The 14,576-nt window shown below is 45.3% G+C and overlaps 3 protein-coding genes across 3 annotated transcripts in view; 2 read left to right on the forward strand and 1 right to left on the reverse strand.

Annotated features, from left to right (window-relative positions):
• mta3 (metastasis associated 1 family, member 3) overlaps positions 1–564 on the reverse strand; it is a gene marked incomplete at its 3' end in the record, with an annotated part of 39,890 nt that extends 39,326 nt beyond the window's left edge. The window contains exon 1 of the mRNA XM_083634609.1: positions 345–564. Within this exon, the coding sequence (XP_083490735.1) occupies positions 345–372 (28 nt within the window). The 5' untranslated portion in view covers positions 373–564. The remainder of the gene's footprint in view (positions 1–344) is intronic.
• Positions 565–3,689: 3,125 nt separating this feature from the next.
• Positions 3,690–6,955, forward strand: kcng3 (potassium voltage-gated channel, subfamily G, member 3; the record flags this gene model as incomplete). Its single annotated transcript, XM_083635264.1, has 2 exons — positions 3,690–4,306; positions 6,242–6,955. The coding sequence occupies 2 exons, from the start codon at positions 3,690–3,692 to the stop codon at positions 6,885–6,887; spliced, it is 1,263 nt and encodes a 420-aa protein (XP_083491390.1). The 3' UTR covers positions 6,888–6,955.
• Positions 6,956–10,595: 3,640 nt separating this feature from the next.
• Positions 10,596–14,153, forward strand: cox7a2l (cytochrome c oxidase subunit 7A2 like). The gene is made up of 3 exons (XM_083635387.1): positions 10,596–10,731; positions 12,529–12,663; positions 13,692–14,153. Exons 1-3 carry the CDS (start codon positions 10,660–10,662, stop codon positions 13,830–13,832), a joined length of 348 nt encoding a protein of 115 aa, XP_083491513.1. The 5' UTR covers positions 10,596–10,659; the 3' UTR covers positions 13,833–14,153.
• The last annotated feature ends 423 nt before the right edge of the window (positions 14,154–14,576 follow it).

Genomic DNA, 14,576 nt, shown 5'->3' on the forward strand with positions numbered 1-14,576 from the left:
AGTCAAATAGTCCCATTGCGTGTCAATGCCTCTGTGCGACCGATGCAATTATCCGAAAACAAAGGTGCCGACAATGGAGAAATGTTTACAATGTGTGCTAGCCATTTAGCAAGCTGGCGGCTAGCTGCTGTGGCCACGATAGACGCGAGGCCTGACCCATTTTGAATCCCAAATATTTAGAAATTATCATTTTTCTACTCAAATTTGCTGCACCCTCGTTAGTTCCACGCCAAGGAATGCCCACATTAATTGTACACGAACAAAACCATCGCTGCATAATCCCTACAGAAAGCCAAACTTGACGTGTTTCTACTTGATAAAAAGATCCACACTGACATACATACCTCCGACCCGGTACATGTTGGCCGCCATTTCTGCCCTCCCGGAGTGTTAAAACGCAAACCATAAACTAAGAGAAATATAATAAATTAATAAAAACTATAAAACTGTATTACTTAAAACATAAACGGTGCGATATTTTGTGGTCGTCGAGAGAGACTCGGATCTATAACCAATTGGGAGATTTTTGGCAACCTAAACCCCCTCCTCCTAGGATTCACAGTAGCCTATACAATGTGAACTCACACCAGCCAAAAGAAGTCGGATCAACCCGAAAAACCACTGACTGGTGACGGTGGGAGGGGGGCCGCGCCGCGCACGCGCACACACACACACACACACACACACACACACACACACACACACACACACACACACACACACACACACACACACACACACACACACTACCAATACACCTACGATCTAAAAAGTAGAATCTAATAGGGATTAATTCGAGTAGGATATAAAGATATCAGAAGAAAACCATTGACACATCAATCAATCAATCTCTCTCTCTCTCTCTCTCTCTCTCTCTCACACACACACACACACACACACACACACACACACTCACTCACAGACGCGTTATAGGCTACTGCCTAAATTTAAGTAACTAGTGCAGTGCCCGTTCACCCATGCACCACCCCGTGGGCGCTTCCCCCCCTGCACACACACTGCACTCTGTCAGGTCCCCCTAAGGGCAAGTTTGAAGTCGATCCGACAAACGGTTCTCGAGATACGCGAGGGACAGACATACAGACAGTCCTGGAATAAGTCCAAATTGCATGAAATGCGCCACCGTACTCCATCGGGGTCCGAGCAGCGCACTCCCCAAGTTTGAAGTCACAATCGGACAAATGTTTCTCAAAATAAACTGCTTTTTGTGTTGCCAGCAGGTGGCACTATGTCAAATTGCAAGAAATTCAGCGCCACACTACTTTGAGTTCCCAGGAGCACACTCCTCAAGTTTGAAGTCAATCGGATGAACGGTTCTCAAGATAAACCACTTTTTGTGTTGCCAGTAGGTGGTGCTGTGCCAAATTGCACAAAATTCGGTACTGCTCTATGTCAGGTTCCCAGCAGCACACTCGCCAAGTTTGAAGTTGATCAAATGAATGGCTATGGAGATAAAGCACTTTTTGTGTTGCCAGTAGGTGGCGCTATGCCAAATTGCACATAATTCAGCTCCCTGCACTTCCTTGAGTCCCCCTGAGCGCACTCCTCGAGTTTGAAGTCGTTCGGACGAACGGTTCTCAAGATAAACCACTCTTTGTGTGGCCAATAGGTGGCGCTGTGCCGAATTGCACAAAATTTGGCACTGCACTGTGTCGAGTTCCCCTCAGCACACTCCCCAAAGTCGATCGGACGAATGGTTCTTGAGATAAACCACATTTTCTATGTTGCCAGTAGGTGGCGCTATGCTGAATTGCACAAAAACAGGGCACACTCCCAAGGTTTGAAGTCGATCCGACCAACGGTTCTCGATGGCATGCAGCAGATGATGCTCATCCATAAGCAGTGGTGGAATGGCCAGGTTTTACTCTGGGAACCCTACTTACACAGGATGCGAGTTCCCGGAAGTGGTGTTGCCCTAGAGCAGAGGTTCTCAAATGTTTTTCAGCCAAGGACCCCTTTTAAGATAGAAAATATACCGGGGACGCCCTCATTCTGATTTGTGATTTTGGGCTCAGCTTGTTTCCACGGTAACGTGCTTGACATTTAAATTGATAGGTTTGTCAGAATGTAATCCATGAACCATTTTAGATTTAAAGCATAACATATTTTCGTTGAACTATGAAACTTTTACTCCTATGTCTTTTAGCTTGAGTGCTACTTCCATTTGTCCTTCATCCACACATCTCACCAACAAGTTGGCCTCACTAAGGACCTTTGCAAACCCTGTCTCCCCCATCGCCTCTGACAGTGCTGATGTTAACACCAATGGGCTCATCTTCTTCATGCTCTCTTGATCCTTTTCACTAAACCTTATTAGTACAAAACGTGTCTCAGTCCTCTCCTGGGCTTGCTCATCAACCACTCTCCACCCTAACTCAGCTGTTCCCCCTTGACTACCTCGATTCCCACCCTTCTGCCCCATCTCTTCCTCCTTATTCTCTTCATCACATTCCATAGCCTACCTCCCAAACTGCTGATGTCCGATCCATACACGGAGCATTCCACCTTCAAACCATTATCTTTATCTCCATCTCCACTTCGTGGGGAAACCACATCCTTCTTCTGGCACATGTTATTTTCCTCAGCATCTTTCTTCTTCTTCGCCGTTTTCCCCATACCGCCCTCTAAATTCAAGGTCAGCAGTTCCGTCCAAGACCCCTTCGTCCAGCTGTCTTCCTTCATGTCTATCTCAAAAGTCGGGAAAATCTGCACCGTTAATCCACCAGTCTCTCTCGACCTCCCTGTTTCCACTCACTGTCCCTCTCGCAGTCCGACATCATCAGTGATGTCATAAGATGGTTTTGGTCAGTAATGATGTCACTGATGACATCACTGATGATATCACAATGTCTATGACATCATTATTGACCAAAATCATCTCATGACATCACTGATGATGTCATAGGCACTGATGATGTTATAGGCATTGTGACATGTGACAGTGATGCGAAGTTAAGGAATTGTGCGCTCAGCGGGCGAGCCTAGGGTTCGGCGATACCCTAGTATATAGCCTAATGACCAGAGTACATGGCACCACTTCCAGCACTTTCACTATTTATTTGCCAATTGTCAATTACAATATTACGGTTGCTTGTGTGTGTGTGTGTGTGTGTGTGTGTGTGTGTGTGTGTGTGTGTGTGTGTGTGTGTGTGTGTGTGTGTGTGTGTGTGTGTGTGTGTGTGTGTGTGTGTGTGTGTGTGTGTGTGTGCATGTGTGCGTGATTGGAAAATAGCGAGAGATCACACACTGGAGATTAAAGATGTGCGTAAAATTACGCTCCACCTGCTTTCTGTCTGCAGCTCGCTCTCTTCTCTCTCTCTCTGTGCGTGCGTGCGTGTGTGTGTGTGTGTGTGTGTGTGTGTGTGTGCGTGTGCGTGTGCGTGTGCGTGTGCGTGTGCGTGTGCGTGTGTGTGTGTGTGTGTGTGTGTGTGTGTGTGTGTGTGTGACATCACTGATGGGATTGGCTCTCCCTGATTGGGGTGGAGAGTCTCCTCTGTACAAAGGGAGAGGAGGGACAGCAGCAGTAGTTCCCACGGAGCGCAGCATCGGTCCACGTCCGTCCAGAACAAACCACACCCCGGGACAGAGGAGTCTGTGGCCCCAAGTGTCCAAACTCCCGTTATGGAAGGGCAACGGACTCTGGAGTTTTAGTTAGGTTACAGGGAGACAAGATGAAGTTCGGTAAGAGCATATGTGTGCTCAACGTAGGGGGGACACGGTACGCCTTCACCCGTGATGTGATCCGGGATTTCCCTCTCCGGCGCGTCAGCCGCCTGCATGCCTGCGCAACGGAGAAAGAAGTCCTTGAACTGTGCGACGACTACGACCGGGACCGGAACGAGTTCTTCTTCGACCGCCACGCGCAGGCTTTCGTGTTCATCATGCTGTACGTGCGCTCCGGTAAACTCCGCTTCGTCCCCGGGGTGTGCGAGCTCTCCTTCTACACGGAGATGCTGTACTGGGGTCTGGAGAGCGCGCACCTGGACTCCTGCTGCCAGAAGCGCCTGGACGACCGCATGTCCGAGACCGGACTGGACAGTCTCTCCGAGGGGGAGTCGGGGGATGAGTCCCAGTGCCCGGCCGACCCAGGGCTTGGCACGGTGGCCACGGGTCGCGCTAAATGGCTTGAGAAGATGCGCAAGACCTTCGAGGAGCCCAACTCATCTATCGCGGCGCAGCTTTTGGCCTCAGTGTCTGTAATCTTTGTTATGGTGTCTATGATAATGCTGTGTGCCAGTACCCTACCGGACTGGGATACAGCCAAGAGGAACACTGTGGAGGAGCACAGGTAGGTGTCATCATGTCACATCAGGAATGCAACTGCTGAGTCCTCGGTGCGTAAAGGTTTGTCTGTGGAAGTGTATCATGAGCGCAACTAGCCCTTTTCAGGAGCGCAAATTATTTGGAAGCCATATTTAAAACAGTCCCACATATATTATTGTCTGTCATTTGTAACTCCGCTTGTCTCCCAAATCATAGTCGATAAACAGCTTTGGAAGTTTTGTAGGAATCAGATAAAGGACAGTGTTGTGAAGTGAAGCCCGCTCTGAATAGATGCGCACAGCGAGGTGATGCGGACGGCAGACATTTAAATCTTTCGTTAGGCCTACTTCTTCACTTCAAGTCATCCATGATGCAGTTAGACCAATAACAAATCAATATTATCCACAAAGGCAAGTATTGATTATTATCTTACACAGAAACTAAGCACTTCTTTGTTCTGTTTTCCTCCTGACAAACCCCCTTCCCCCCCCCCCCCTCTCTCTCTGTCGATGTCAAATTTAATTTGTATGTCTTTATTGGCGTAGTTAGTTTATATTGCACGGCACGCAAGAAAGACAAACAATGTCACATAACAATAAGTGACAATTCATAATCGTCAATTGGGTAATGATGAGCTGTAAGGGAAGCTGTAAGGATTATAAATTAGGTAAACAAAAAAATAATTAAGCCACTAACCAGGAATCAAAGTCTCCCTGCACCTATTGTCTCCCCACTATATAGCCTAGGCATCTCCTCATCTCCTCATAGCTTCTTATTTTTGGAATTTTCTAGAAATTGTGATTCACAAGATCACTCTCGGTTGATGACATTTTGGATACAAGGTGAAAGAATGTACTTCTGTTTCCGTGTGATTTCATGAGCACATTGGCCCTAGCCTGTCCTCACTGGGAAGCTAGGTTTGCCTGTGGCCTTCTCTATATATGGCTATGTTCACTAAGGCTTGACATAGTTTATGAGTTTTGGATCTGCCACAGTGGTGAGGTAATCACCTAATGTGCAGTTTATACTTTGGGTCAACAGGATTCCAATTTACTTGTTCTGTTTGTAGCTTTATTCCAATATGTGATGTAATATCCCAGTTGCTCTAATTTAGTTCTGTATAATGGTGATGTTGCTGTCCTGAGGCTCCGTGGTGTTTGGTTCTCTCTCTGTTCAATACAAGCACCACTACAAACACCACTAATTCACTTTGATTGCCTTTATGCCTGTGCTAATCAATGAGATAATCATGTGCTTGCTTGTGTCACATTCACACTTGCAAAGTTTTAAATCCCTTCCACTGCAATGTCCTATTCTTCTGGCTGTTCAGAATATCTCTCCTCCTGCTCCTGTCTGTGTTTACACTTCCACAGCCACTGCACAATTACACCACCAGATGTCTATCGTATCATCATCGTAGATCATTATTGAACTGTATTGAAGGAAAACCCCTTGAGATGAATCATCTAGTTTTCGAAGGGGTCCTAGAAACACAAGTGCATCAACAATATCACAACAAAAGAGAATTACAGTTACACAGACACGTACAAATACAGCACCCACACACTCACAACCCAACCCACCCACACTCCATAAACCGTTTATAAAGAAATAAACACAATTAGAAACAAGAACAAGTTGGTTGTTTATAATGCAGTCCTAAATATGCAAAACGAAGAGATAGATTGGAGATAATTAGGCAGGTTATTACAATCATATATAGAGGATTTTCATTTAAAGGCCCAATGCCCAATTTCCTTAGATATTTTGAGAACCAAAAATGAGGGATATTGAGCATGTCTAAGTGGGTATGAGCTGAGGAACTGTATGGAACTAGGTATTGTTTTAGATGTGATAGATAGTTTCTATATCGTCCATATCTTCTCTGCAGCTCCCACCCCATTTCCTGTTTACAGGCTAATTAAATGCTAACCATCTCCCCCCCCTCTGCCCTCTGTAGGATAGTGGAGGCGGTGTGCATTGGCTGGTTTACAGCAGAGTGCCTGGTGCGTTTCCTGGTGGCCCGGGACAAGTGGGAATTCCTCCGCCGGCCGCTGAACATCATCGACGTGGTCGCCATCACCCCCTACTACGTCACCATGGCGATGGCCGGGGCGGGGATGCGGGGCGCTGGGCTGGGGGTAGCTGGGGTGACTCTGCGGGTGCTGCGGGTGCTGCGCGTGTTCTGGCTGATGAAGCTGGCCAGACACTTCCTGGGCCTGCAGACTCTGGGGCTCACGCTCCGACACTGCTACCGCGAGATGGTCATGCTGCTCGTTTTCGTCTGTGTGGCCATGGCGATATACAGCGCTCTGGCCCAGCTGCTGGAGTACGGCTTGGACCTGGGCATGCGTAACCCTGACTATGCCAGCATCCCGGCCGCCGCCTGGTGGGTCATCATCTCCATGACGACGGTGGGCTATGGGGACGTGTACCCCGTGACTGTCGGGGGCCGGGTGCTGGGCGGCGTATGCGTGGTGAGCGGCATCGTCCTCCTGGCGCTGCCCATCACCTTCATCTACCACAGTTTTGTCCAGTGCTACCAGAAACTCAAGATGCGCTCTGCCAGATGTGCACACAGCCTGTCAATGGAAATACTGCAATGAAAATCTGTGCCCTAAACATTTACACCAAACTCAAACACCTACTAGCATGGTAAATCATATTATCACGTGAACTGACATTAGGTTTTGTTCTGTGGATCAGTGTGGCCTCCAGCCCGCTCACAGCCATTTCCAGAAATTACAAAGTGCACGGACCAATAAGGGACCTGCGTCGTAGTTGAAAACATAGCGGGCCAATCAGGGACATCGCAGGCAAAACAGTTTGGCGGCTCCCGAAGCAACGAGCTGTAACCTTAACATTAGTAGTAAACACAGCCATAAAGTGTAGTTATTGCAGAAATATACACAATAATAACAATTAAATAAGAACAAAAGTATGCACCAGTGGAGTTTCTCTGCGGAAAAGATATTTTCGCCGTTCTTCCGAATGGATTGGATTTGGCGACGCTGATTGGCTGAAGGAGTTGTCTGTCAAGGCAAGTGCTCCCACCCACTGAGTGGATGACTCAGAGTCCAGACTGATGCCAGAGTGAAACAGAATGGTTTTGACCATGCAGGCTAAACACCTACTGCCCCGTCTACTTTGAAAAGGACCTCAATAGACCTGTGGAGGAGCTGGTGATCCCCTTGTGAAATAACAATCAGCTTTGCGCTCAGTTCTGTTTCCTGCCTGAGCCACACCTGACTTTAGTTGGCCCGTCTACTTCCTGCCTGTTGTGTCCATGACCTCTCATCATCCTCCTTAACCAGCATGCTCTGGGCTGAAGCCTGATCTCTATAAACTGCCGTTTGGATAGTAGAAGAAGAATACACAAATAATGATTTACATTAGGTAAACACAGGCACAGTCAAACCAGTTATGACAGTGGCTGTTGTTTACATTGTAATGTATTCCCATGGTGACAACATTGGCAGACATTGCGCCCTTTTTTGTATGCTGCAATGAGTGGTGTGTGTGTGTGTGTGTGTGTGTGTACATGTGCCTGCCTGCGTGCCTGTCTGTCTGTCTGTTTGTCTATCTGTCAGCCGTCCATTCTATCTGTCCAAGCTTTTCACCCAGATGGTACAAGTTACACAAGATTGATGTGTGACCTAGATGCATTCTGTTAAACCTGTGAAGTAGAGAGGGAATCAATGAGTGCAAAGCAGGGATTGGGAGGGGAGTGAAGAGAGGGGCTTGGAGGGTAGCATAAGCCAGCGATAATGGAATATAGAGCCAGGTCAGAGTGGACCAGAGGAGTGACAGACAAATAAAATACTGGGGCCATGAATATGGCAAGGCAGATGGAGTGTGAAATGGAAGACAAGGACAGATGAGACAAAATTACACAGATGACAAAAGACGGAGCGAGCCCGAGCACAAAGAATGAATAGCATCTCCACTTATGAGTGTTCGCCGAATGTGAGGCATTTTGTATTTCTGCGTCTCCAAGGCAACCTCTCCCTCCAACATGCCCATCAGCTGCATAATGCTGGTTGATTTGTGTGCTCACAAATAGGCCACATCCACACGCACCTCACGGCTGGCGGCATGCAGCATTTCATTCTGATTATTACAAATAGGTCATCAGAGGACTACTTACAATTAATCAAAAAGTGAAAGTAAAAAAAATCATAAATTGCATACGGTATATACACATGCACGCAGCCGAGGCTGTCAATGATGGAACTTCTGATATTATTTTGTGATAGACTGTTTGCACTGTCCTTGGTTTGCCAAGGCAATATGAGACGGTCCAAACAAACAAGTCAACACCTCTCCCACACAACAGTCTTTCTCTGCAACTCTTCTCCTCTTCCTGCTGGCATCAAGCCTCCTCTTTTTACACACACATACAGTAGATACACACACACGCATGCATGCGCACGCACACACACACACGCACACACACACACACACACACACACACACACACACAGATAAGGCTATTTTGTTGCTTTTTTGTGTGAAAATTAATTAAGTTGAGCCTCCTTGTTCATTCTGTTTAGTAGCCTATGGATTATGGACAGTAGGATACACATCTATCTCCATGTCGTTGTTGTATTATCTTATAAAGATGCTTTTCAAATAGGACAATTGCACAGGGGAAAGATTCAACTCACATTTAATGAATCTTCATCTACTTGAGAAACACTGTTAAACAGAAAATGAGTTGATGCATAGCCCAGTGTATTCTGGCCAGGCCTGAATGAAAACATCACACTTTTCCATCAGTAGTATTTCAGACTTCTTGTAATTATTCTGATCAATGTATGAGCTTTTATAATAAAACATTTTATTCAAAATTGCTGTGTCAAACGAAAACTAATGACCACTAAACCACACTATGACCTAGCGACGTTGTCTATGTTATGGTAGCCTATTTATTTATTTTTTACCAACATGTCACTGGAGCTTGATAATTCCATGGTCAGGAGGTGACAGACAGTCATGGACCTCCAGGCCTCCTGTAGGCATGACCCCCAAGCTCTGAATGCATGGCTGATTTTCAACTGCTGTCCCTCGGAACTCCAGTTAGAATTAACACGGGGAGAACATGCATTCCACACAGAAAGGATCCTGGCTGGGAAGGACGGGTTCGAACCTGTGAGGCAGCAGCGCTCAGGGCCGCCGCACCCTATACGCAGAGTACGCAGACTGCGTAGGGCATCATGTGACTGAGGGCACCAAAAAAAAAATTTTTTTTTTTTTTTTTGGTGCCCTCAGTCAGGCCACTCACTGAACAGCAGGCCAGGCGCCGCCTACTGGTTTACTAGTGGTTTTATTACTTTATTCAGGGTTAAAGTGGGTGCATCTCATTGTAAAATTGGACTTGGCCCAAATTGGGCTTCAAACGGCCCAAATCGGGCTTCAACCGGCCCAAATCTGGCTTCAACTGACCCAAATCTGGCTTCAAACTACCCAAATCGGGCTTCAAACGGCCCAAATCTGGCTTCAAACAGCCCAAATTGGGCTTCAAACGGCCCAAATTGGGCTTCAAACAGCCCACATTTTTCGCCGCCGCCCTTCGGACGCCGGCACGCACCGGCCTGGCCTGCTTGGTATCTAATGCCCGGCCTGAATTATGATGCCAGTCCACCCCTGCTTACATGTACAGTTTAACAATTGCTTGTTTGCTGACATGTACAGTAATTCGAACAATTGTTTGTTTGCCACATGTAATGTAATGTGAGATACACTAGTATCGTTCATAATTAATGATTTTGCAGTCTTTCGTTTGACAGTTATTGAAAGTTTTGCGGGGGGGGGGGGGGGGGGCACCACAAAACAATTACGCTTAGGGCACCCAAATGGTCAGCAGCGGCCCTGGCAGCGCTAACCACTGATCCACCGCATAGACATATAAAAGATCCACTGTCCGTGGCTGAAAATGTTGCCAAACTGATTTTTGTATATTATTTTTCTTTGATAAGTCAATCAACAACTGCAGAGCATGTATTCACTCACGGTTCACCTTTTTGACCACATCAGATTGCAGTTTAGTAGGCACAGACTGACTTGACACAATGTGTTGTCACTTGTCACTGCAAGAACCTTGACATAATTAGTATAATTGCGAATCTAATTTGTACACCTTTTAGCGGTTTGGTTTGAACTTACTGCACCAACAATGTAGGACGGACTGCATGTCTGTGTAGCCTACATGGTGCCTGTCCTGCTGCACTTGCATTTTAAACTTTTTTTTACTTGCATTTTAAACGGGCACGGAGAGACAGCTGACTTTACGTCATCTTCCGTCGACGGCCGCAACAGGAAGACCTCTTACCGGGCGATTTTGTTGTGGATAACACCTTACCGTCCTTCAGCTGGAAAATGTACTATAAATTCAGCGGATTCACCCAGAAACTGACGGGGACTGCTCCTCCGGCGGCCTACAATCCTCAGGTGAGACCGGGAAGCGGGGTGTCGGTGAGAAACCGAGTCGGTATCCGCCGACGATGACCTTCATATCACTCGGCAAACACGTTATTCCACCGTCCGACGGTGACCGACTCTACCGAATCTTAAATTAACGTCTTAAATCGAGGGATTAAAAGGTCTGTAATCGGTTAACTGCACAATTTCACGATTAAATACAGCTTCCGGCGACTGCATGGTTTCCTTGCTGTTTCGTTTAATTTCTGTTGGGAAATCAGACCATTCTCATTGGCTGCTGCAGTTGTCATTTTTGCATTTCAATTGCGAAACTTCTCAATGAAAAAGTCCTCACAGTCAGAGTCCTATTGTAACATAACACAAGGAAACTTGCAGACAGGCCGTGGTTGATCTGCTTATCTTTGCCAGCTCAGCTGGACCCAATCATAGTAGTTATCTTTTTATCACACTTCATCAAAGCAGCTGTATTACTCTTTTGTCTGTTTGTCATCCTGAAAGGTCATTTCCTGTCAGGTTATCTGACGTTCATGTAACATTACAGCCAATTTTCACTGTGTCGGTTGTCTCCTCAGAGCATCTGTCGACTGTGTCACATGTGACCTTTATTGCTCTTCTGTTTATAGTGCGACCTGCTTATTATACAGTAAAAGTACCTGAGGCTTCTACTGACATCAGTTTCCGAGTTTGGAAGTGATTTGTCACACATTCATAGCTTTTTGTTGTTAATAAAAAACAAAATGGAGCATGAAATTAACATTTATTTATTGTGGCTGTTTGATTTATAGATTAATTGGCACAGAAGAGGGGAAATGCACATCAGACACAGGAACATTGTTTTAATTAATCTAAGAATGCATAACAATGTGTGATAAATTCAGGTTAAATAGCGAGAAAACAAAAGCAGGGTTTCCCCAGTGTAATGCAAGCCCAGTGGCCCACTGGGCGGAAGCTGACCGCCCACCAGGCTTGCATCAGGGATTTTTTTTAATGTATTTTTTTTTGTATATGCATCAAATTAAATTCCCCACACTGTGTGCCCCTGCACTATCTAATAAGCTAATGGGTCTTTTTAAAGCATGGTTGGCGAGTAGGATTCGGGAAAACTGCCAGAAAATGTGTGGATATTAACTAGGTACACTTCTAAGGTATAACAACAATAATAATAATAATAAATACATCCAACTCATACCTCCTGAAAAACAACACAAAGCGCCTTTGATGTTTTGTTACTTATAGTGTTAGATGTACTACGTGAAATAAACATGACTGTCATAATTGATGAGTTTCCACTTGATAAATGTACTGTACACAACACAGACCCACTGTGTATACAGTGAGTGAGGTGTTGTGTCTGAACATTTTCTCGAAAAACTATTGAACCAAATCACATGGATAAATTATTCATATTTATTTCTGTGAGGGCTCTCAGGATACTTAATTAACCAAAATCATGGGCTGCACCCCTGTGTCTCTTTTTTCACTCTGACTGCATAAGACTAGGAGTCCATTAAAACATGATCTTTAAATTATGTAAATGTTATGACTTTGTGGCTGATTAATAACATAGTGCTTAACAAGCCTTTGACACAAATGGGCCTAGACTTGAGGTGCACTTTAGTCATCGTAGAAAACACTTTAAACAGCCTCACAAACTGAGGCAAAACATGACAAGCTAAGATTAATCAAGCATTCCTTAGGTAATCACTTGTGTTTTATGCTACATTGGGTAGAGCTAGGTAATTGCGTTGTCTTGTCTCATCTTTGTATATTACAATAATAGTGAATGGTTGTGTATATTGTGTGCAGGGACTGAGGCCGGGTGTGCCAGCAGAGTCCCCGACCATGATCTTTGCCACGCCGACCAAGGTGGTGTCTGAAGCCGGCTCCACGGTGGAGTACATGGGAACCAACAGGGTGCCTGACCTCCAGAGAAGATTCCAGGTAACCAAGACTAACGGCTGGCATAGACTGACTAATGTCTTTTAAAGCAATTTCAAACCTGCTCAAGGGACAACAGATGGAAATCAGCCTTGGCTACAATCTGTCATGTTTATGTTCTCTTTGTTTAGAAATGTTCATTGAAATGCACTGCCGCCTCCCCCAAAGAAACAAATAAACACAATTAGTCAAAGCATTCATTTCTAGATTTGCAAGCATCTAGCTGGTGGTGGAGCTGGTTTATTTCCCTCTTGGTTCTTAATAGCATTCCACTCTCCTCCCTCTGAAAATCCATCACAAGTGAAGGGCTGAGGGAAGTAATAAGAAACTCCGAAGTTGGGCTGCGCAATTACTCAAATAAATGGAAATCACAGTATTGACTGCTGCATTTTTCAAAATGCAAGAGACAGCGTTCTTTTTTTCTCCTTTATTTTATTTTTTTAATCAGAGGGAAAAGGTGTTGCATTCAGTCACCTAAACAAGAAAACCTGCAGCTGTGCAAAAACCAAAGCCTCCAAAGGAAATTGCACACCGGAGAAAATCATTGTCATAATAGAAAGTAATTAAAAGAGCAATCCTCTTCCATTCAAATGTCCTAACATTTTGCTCTTGTAGTTCCCAAGTACATGAGTCCGCGTTTGATGTGCCCAAGCGCCATCCAATTAATTTCCCAAACAACTTTTCCTTTGATTTCAGTTTTTATTTTCAAATGTTTTCCAAATAAAACGATCTTGGAGTGATAGGCAGATGTTTTCGTTTTATTGCGACAGCCAGTGGTACATTAAAAAAAATAAAAATGGGCTGAGCTAATATAGAACAGGTGCTGCAGTGTACCGAGGGGGGCAGGGATGTCAACACACACTGCGCCAAATATCGCTCCAACATCTGGCATGCATCAATAATCATTCAAATCATAATTGATAATTGCAATTATGATCCTTTGCGCAACAACACTTCATATTTCATAATTGCTTTTCTTAATGAATGTTAATTCCGATAAACAAAATCCATCCTATCTCTTCTTCTCTCAGACAGCGGACGGCGTCCCCGTCCATTTGAAGCGCGGCTATCCCGACAGGCTGCTGTACCGCACCACCATGGCCCTGACTATTGGAGGTGCTCTTTACACCCTGGTGGCCCTCTACATCGCAGCGCAGCCCACCAATAAGTAACCGCCGCCCAGCCCTGGCCCCAAGAAGAGTACCCAAGAGGCCCAGAAACACCTGATTGGGTCTGACACTTCCATACCAACCCCACACCTCCTACATGTCACTGCTTTGTCACCCAATACATCAATCTGACACTCTCCATGCCACCACATCTCCATGCCACCACATCAAGCCTGAGACTCTTCTCAGGAACGATGATGGATGATGGTTGGAATGGATGCCATTGACGTCGGTAAATCACACAAATGATAACTATATGTCTGTCTTCTTTGTAAAACATTATCTAAGTTAATAAATTTTATGACAAAAAGGTAAATGGTACATTGTGTGCAAAGTCTTTCTTGTCCCAGTTTGATTGTATTCAGGGATGCAAACTAGTCACCTTTTAGGATCCCAAAATATGGCACTTAAGTGAATATTGTTTGGTGGTTTTGTGTCTGCCCTGGTATCTGTCACCCTTTTCACTATCCAGGAGTTTGCACCCCTGGTATTTCACTAAAATAATAACACACATAGCACTGGCTGTACAAGTCATACCATTCAGTGCCTAGCAACAGTTGAAATCGATGGACTTCATATACAAAACTACCCATAGGGGAAGGCTCTGCGTCATCTCTCTCACCTCTATAGATGTTAAAATAGGAGCTGTAAAGATTCTTTTCTGCTCACAGCTTTCAACAGGCTGTAGCCTGTAGTCCAGCGATAACTGTGTGTGTGTGTGTGTGATGGAGACACTCCGTCTGGAAC

The sequence above is a fragment of the Poromitra crassiceps genome (genome assembly GCF_964638095.1).
Source record: "Poromitra crassiceps genome assembly, chromosome: 4".
Lineage (NCBI taxonomy): Eukaryota > Metazoa > Chordata > Actinopteri > Beryciformes > Melamphaidae > Poromitra > Poromitra crassiceps.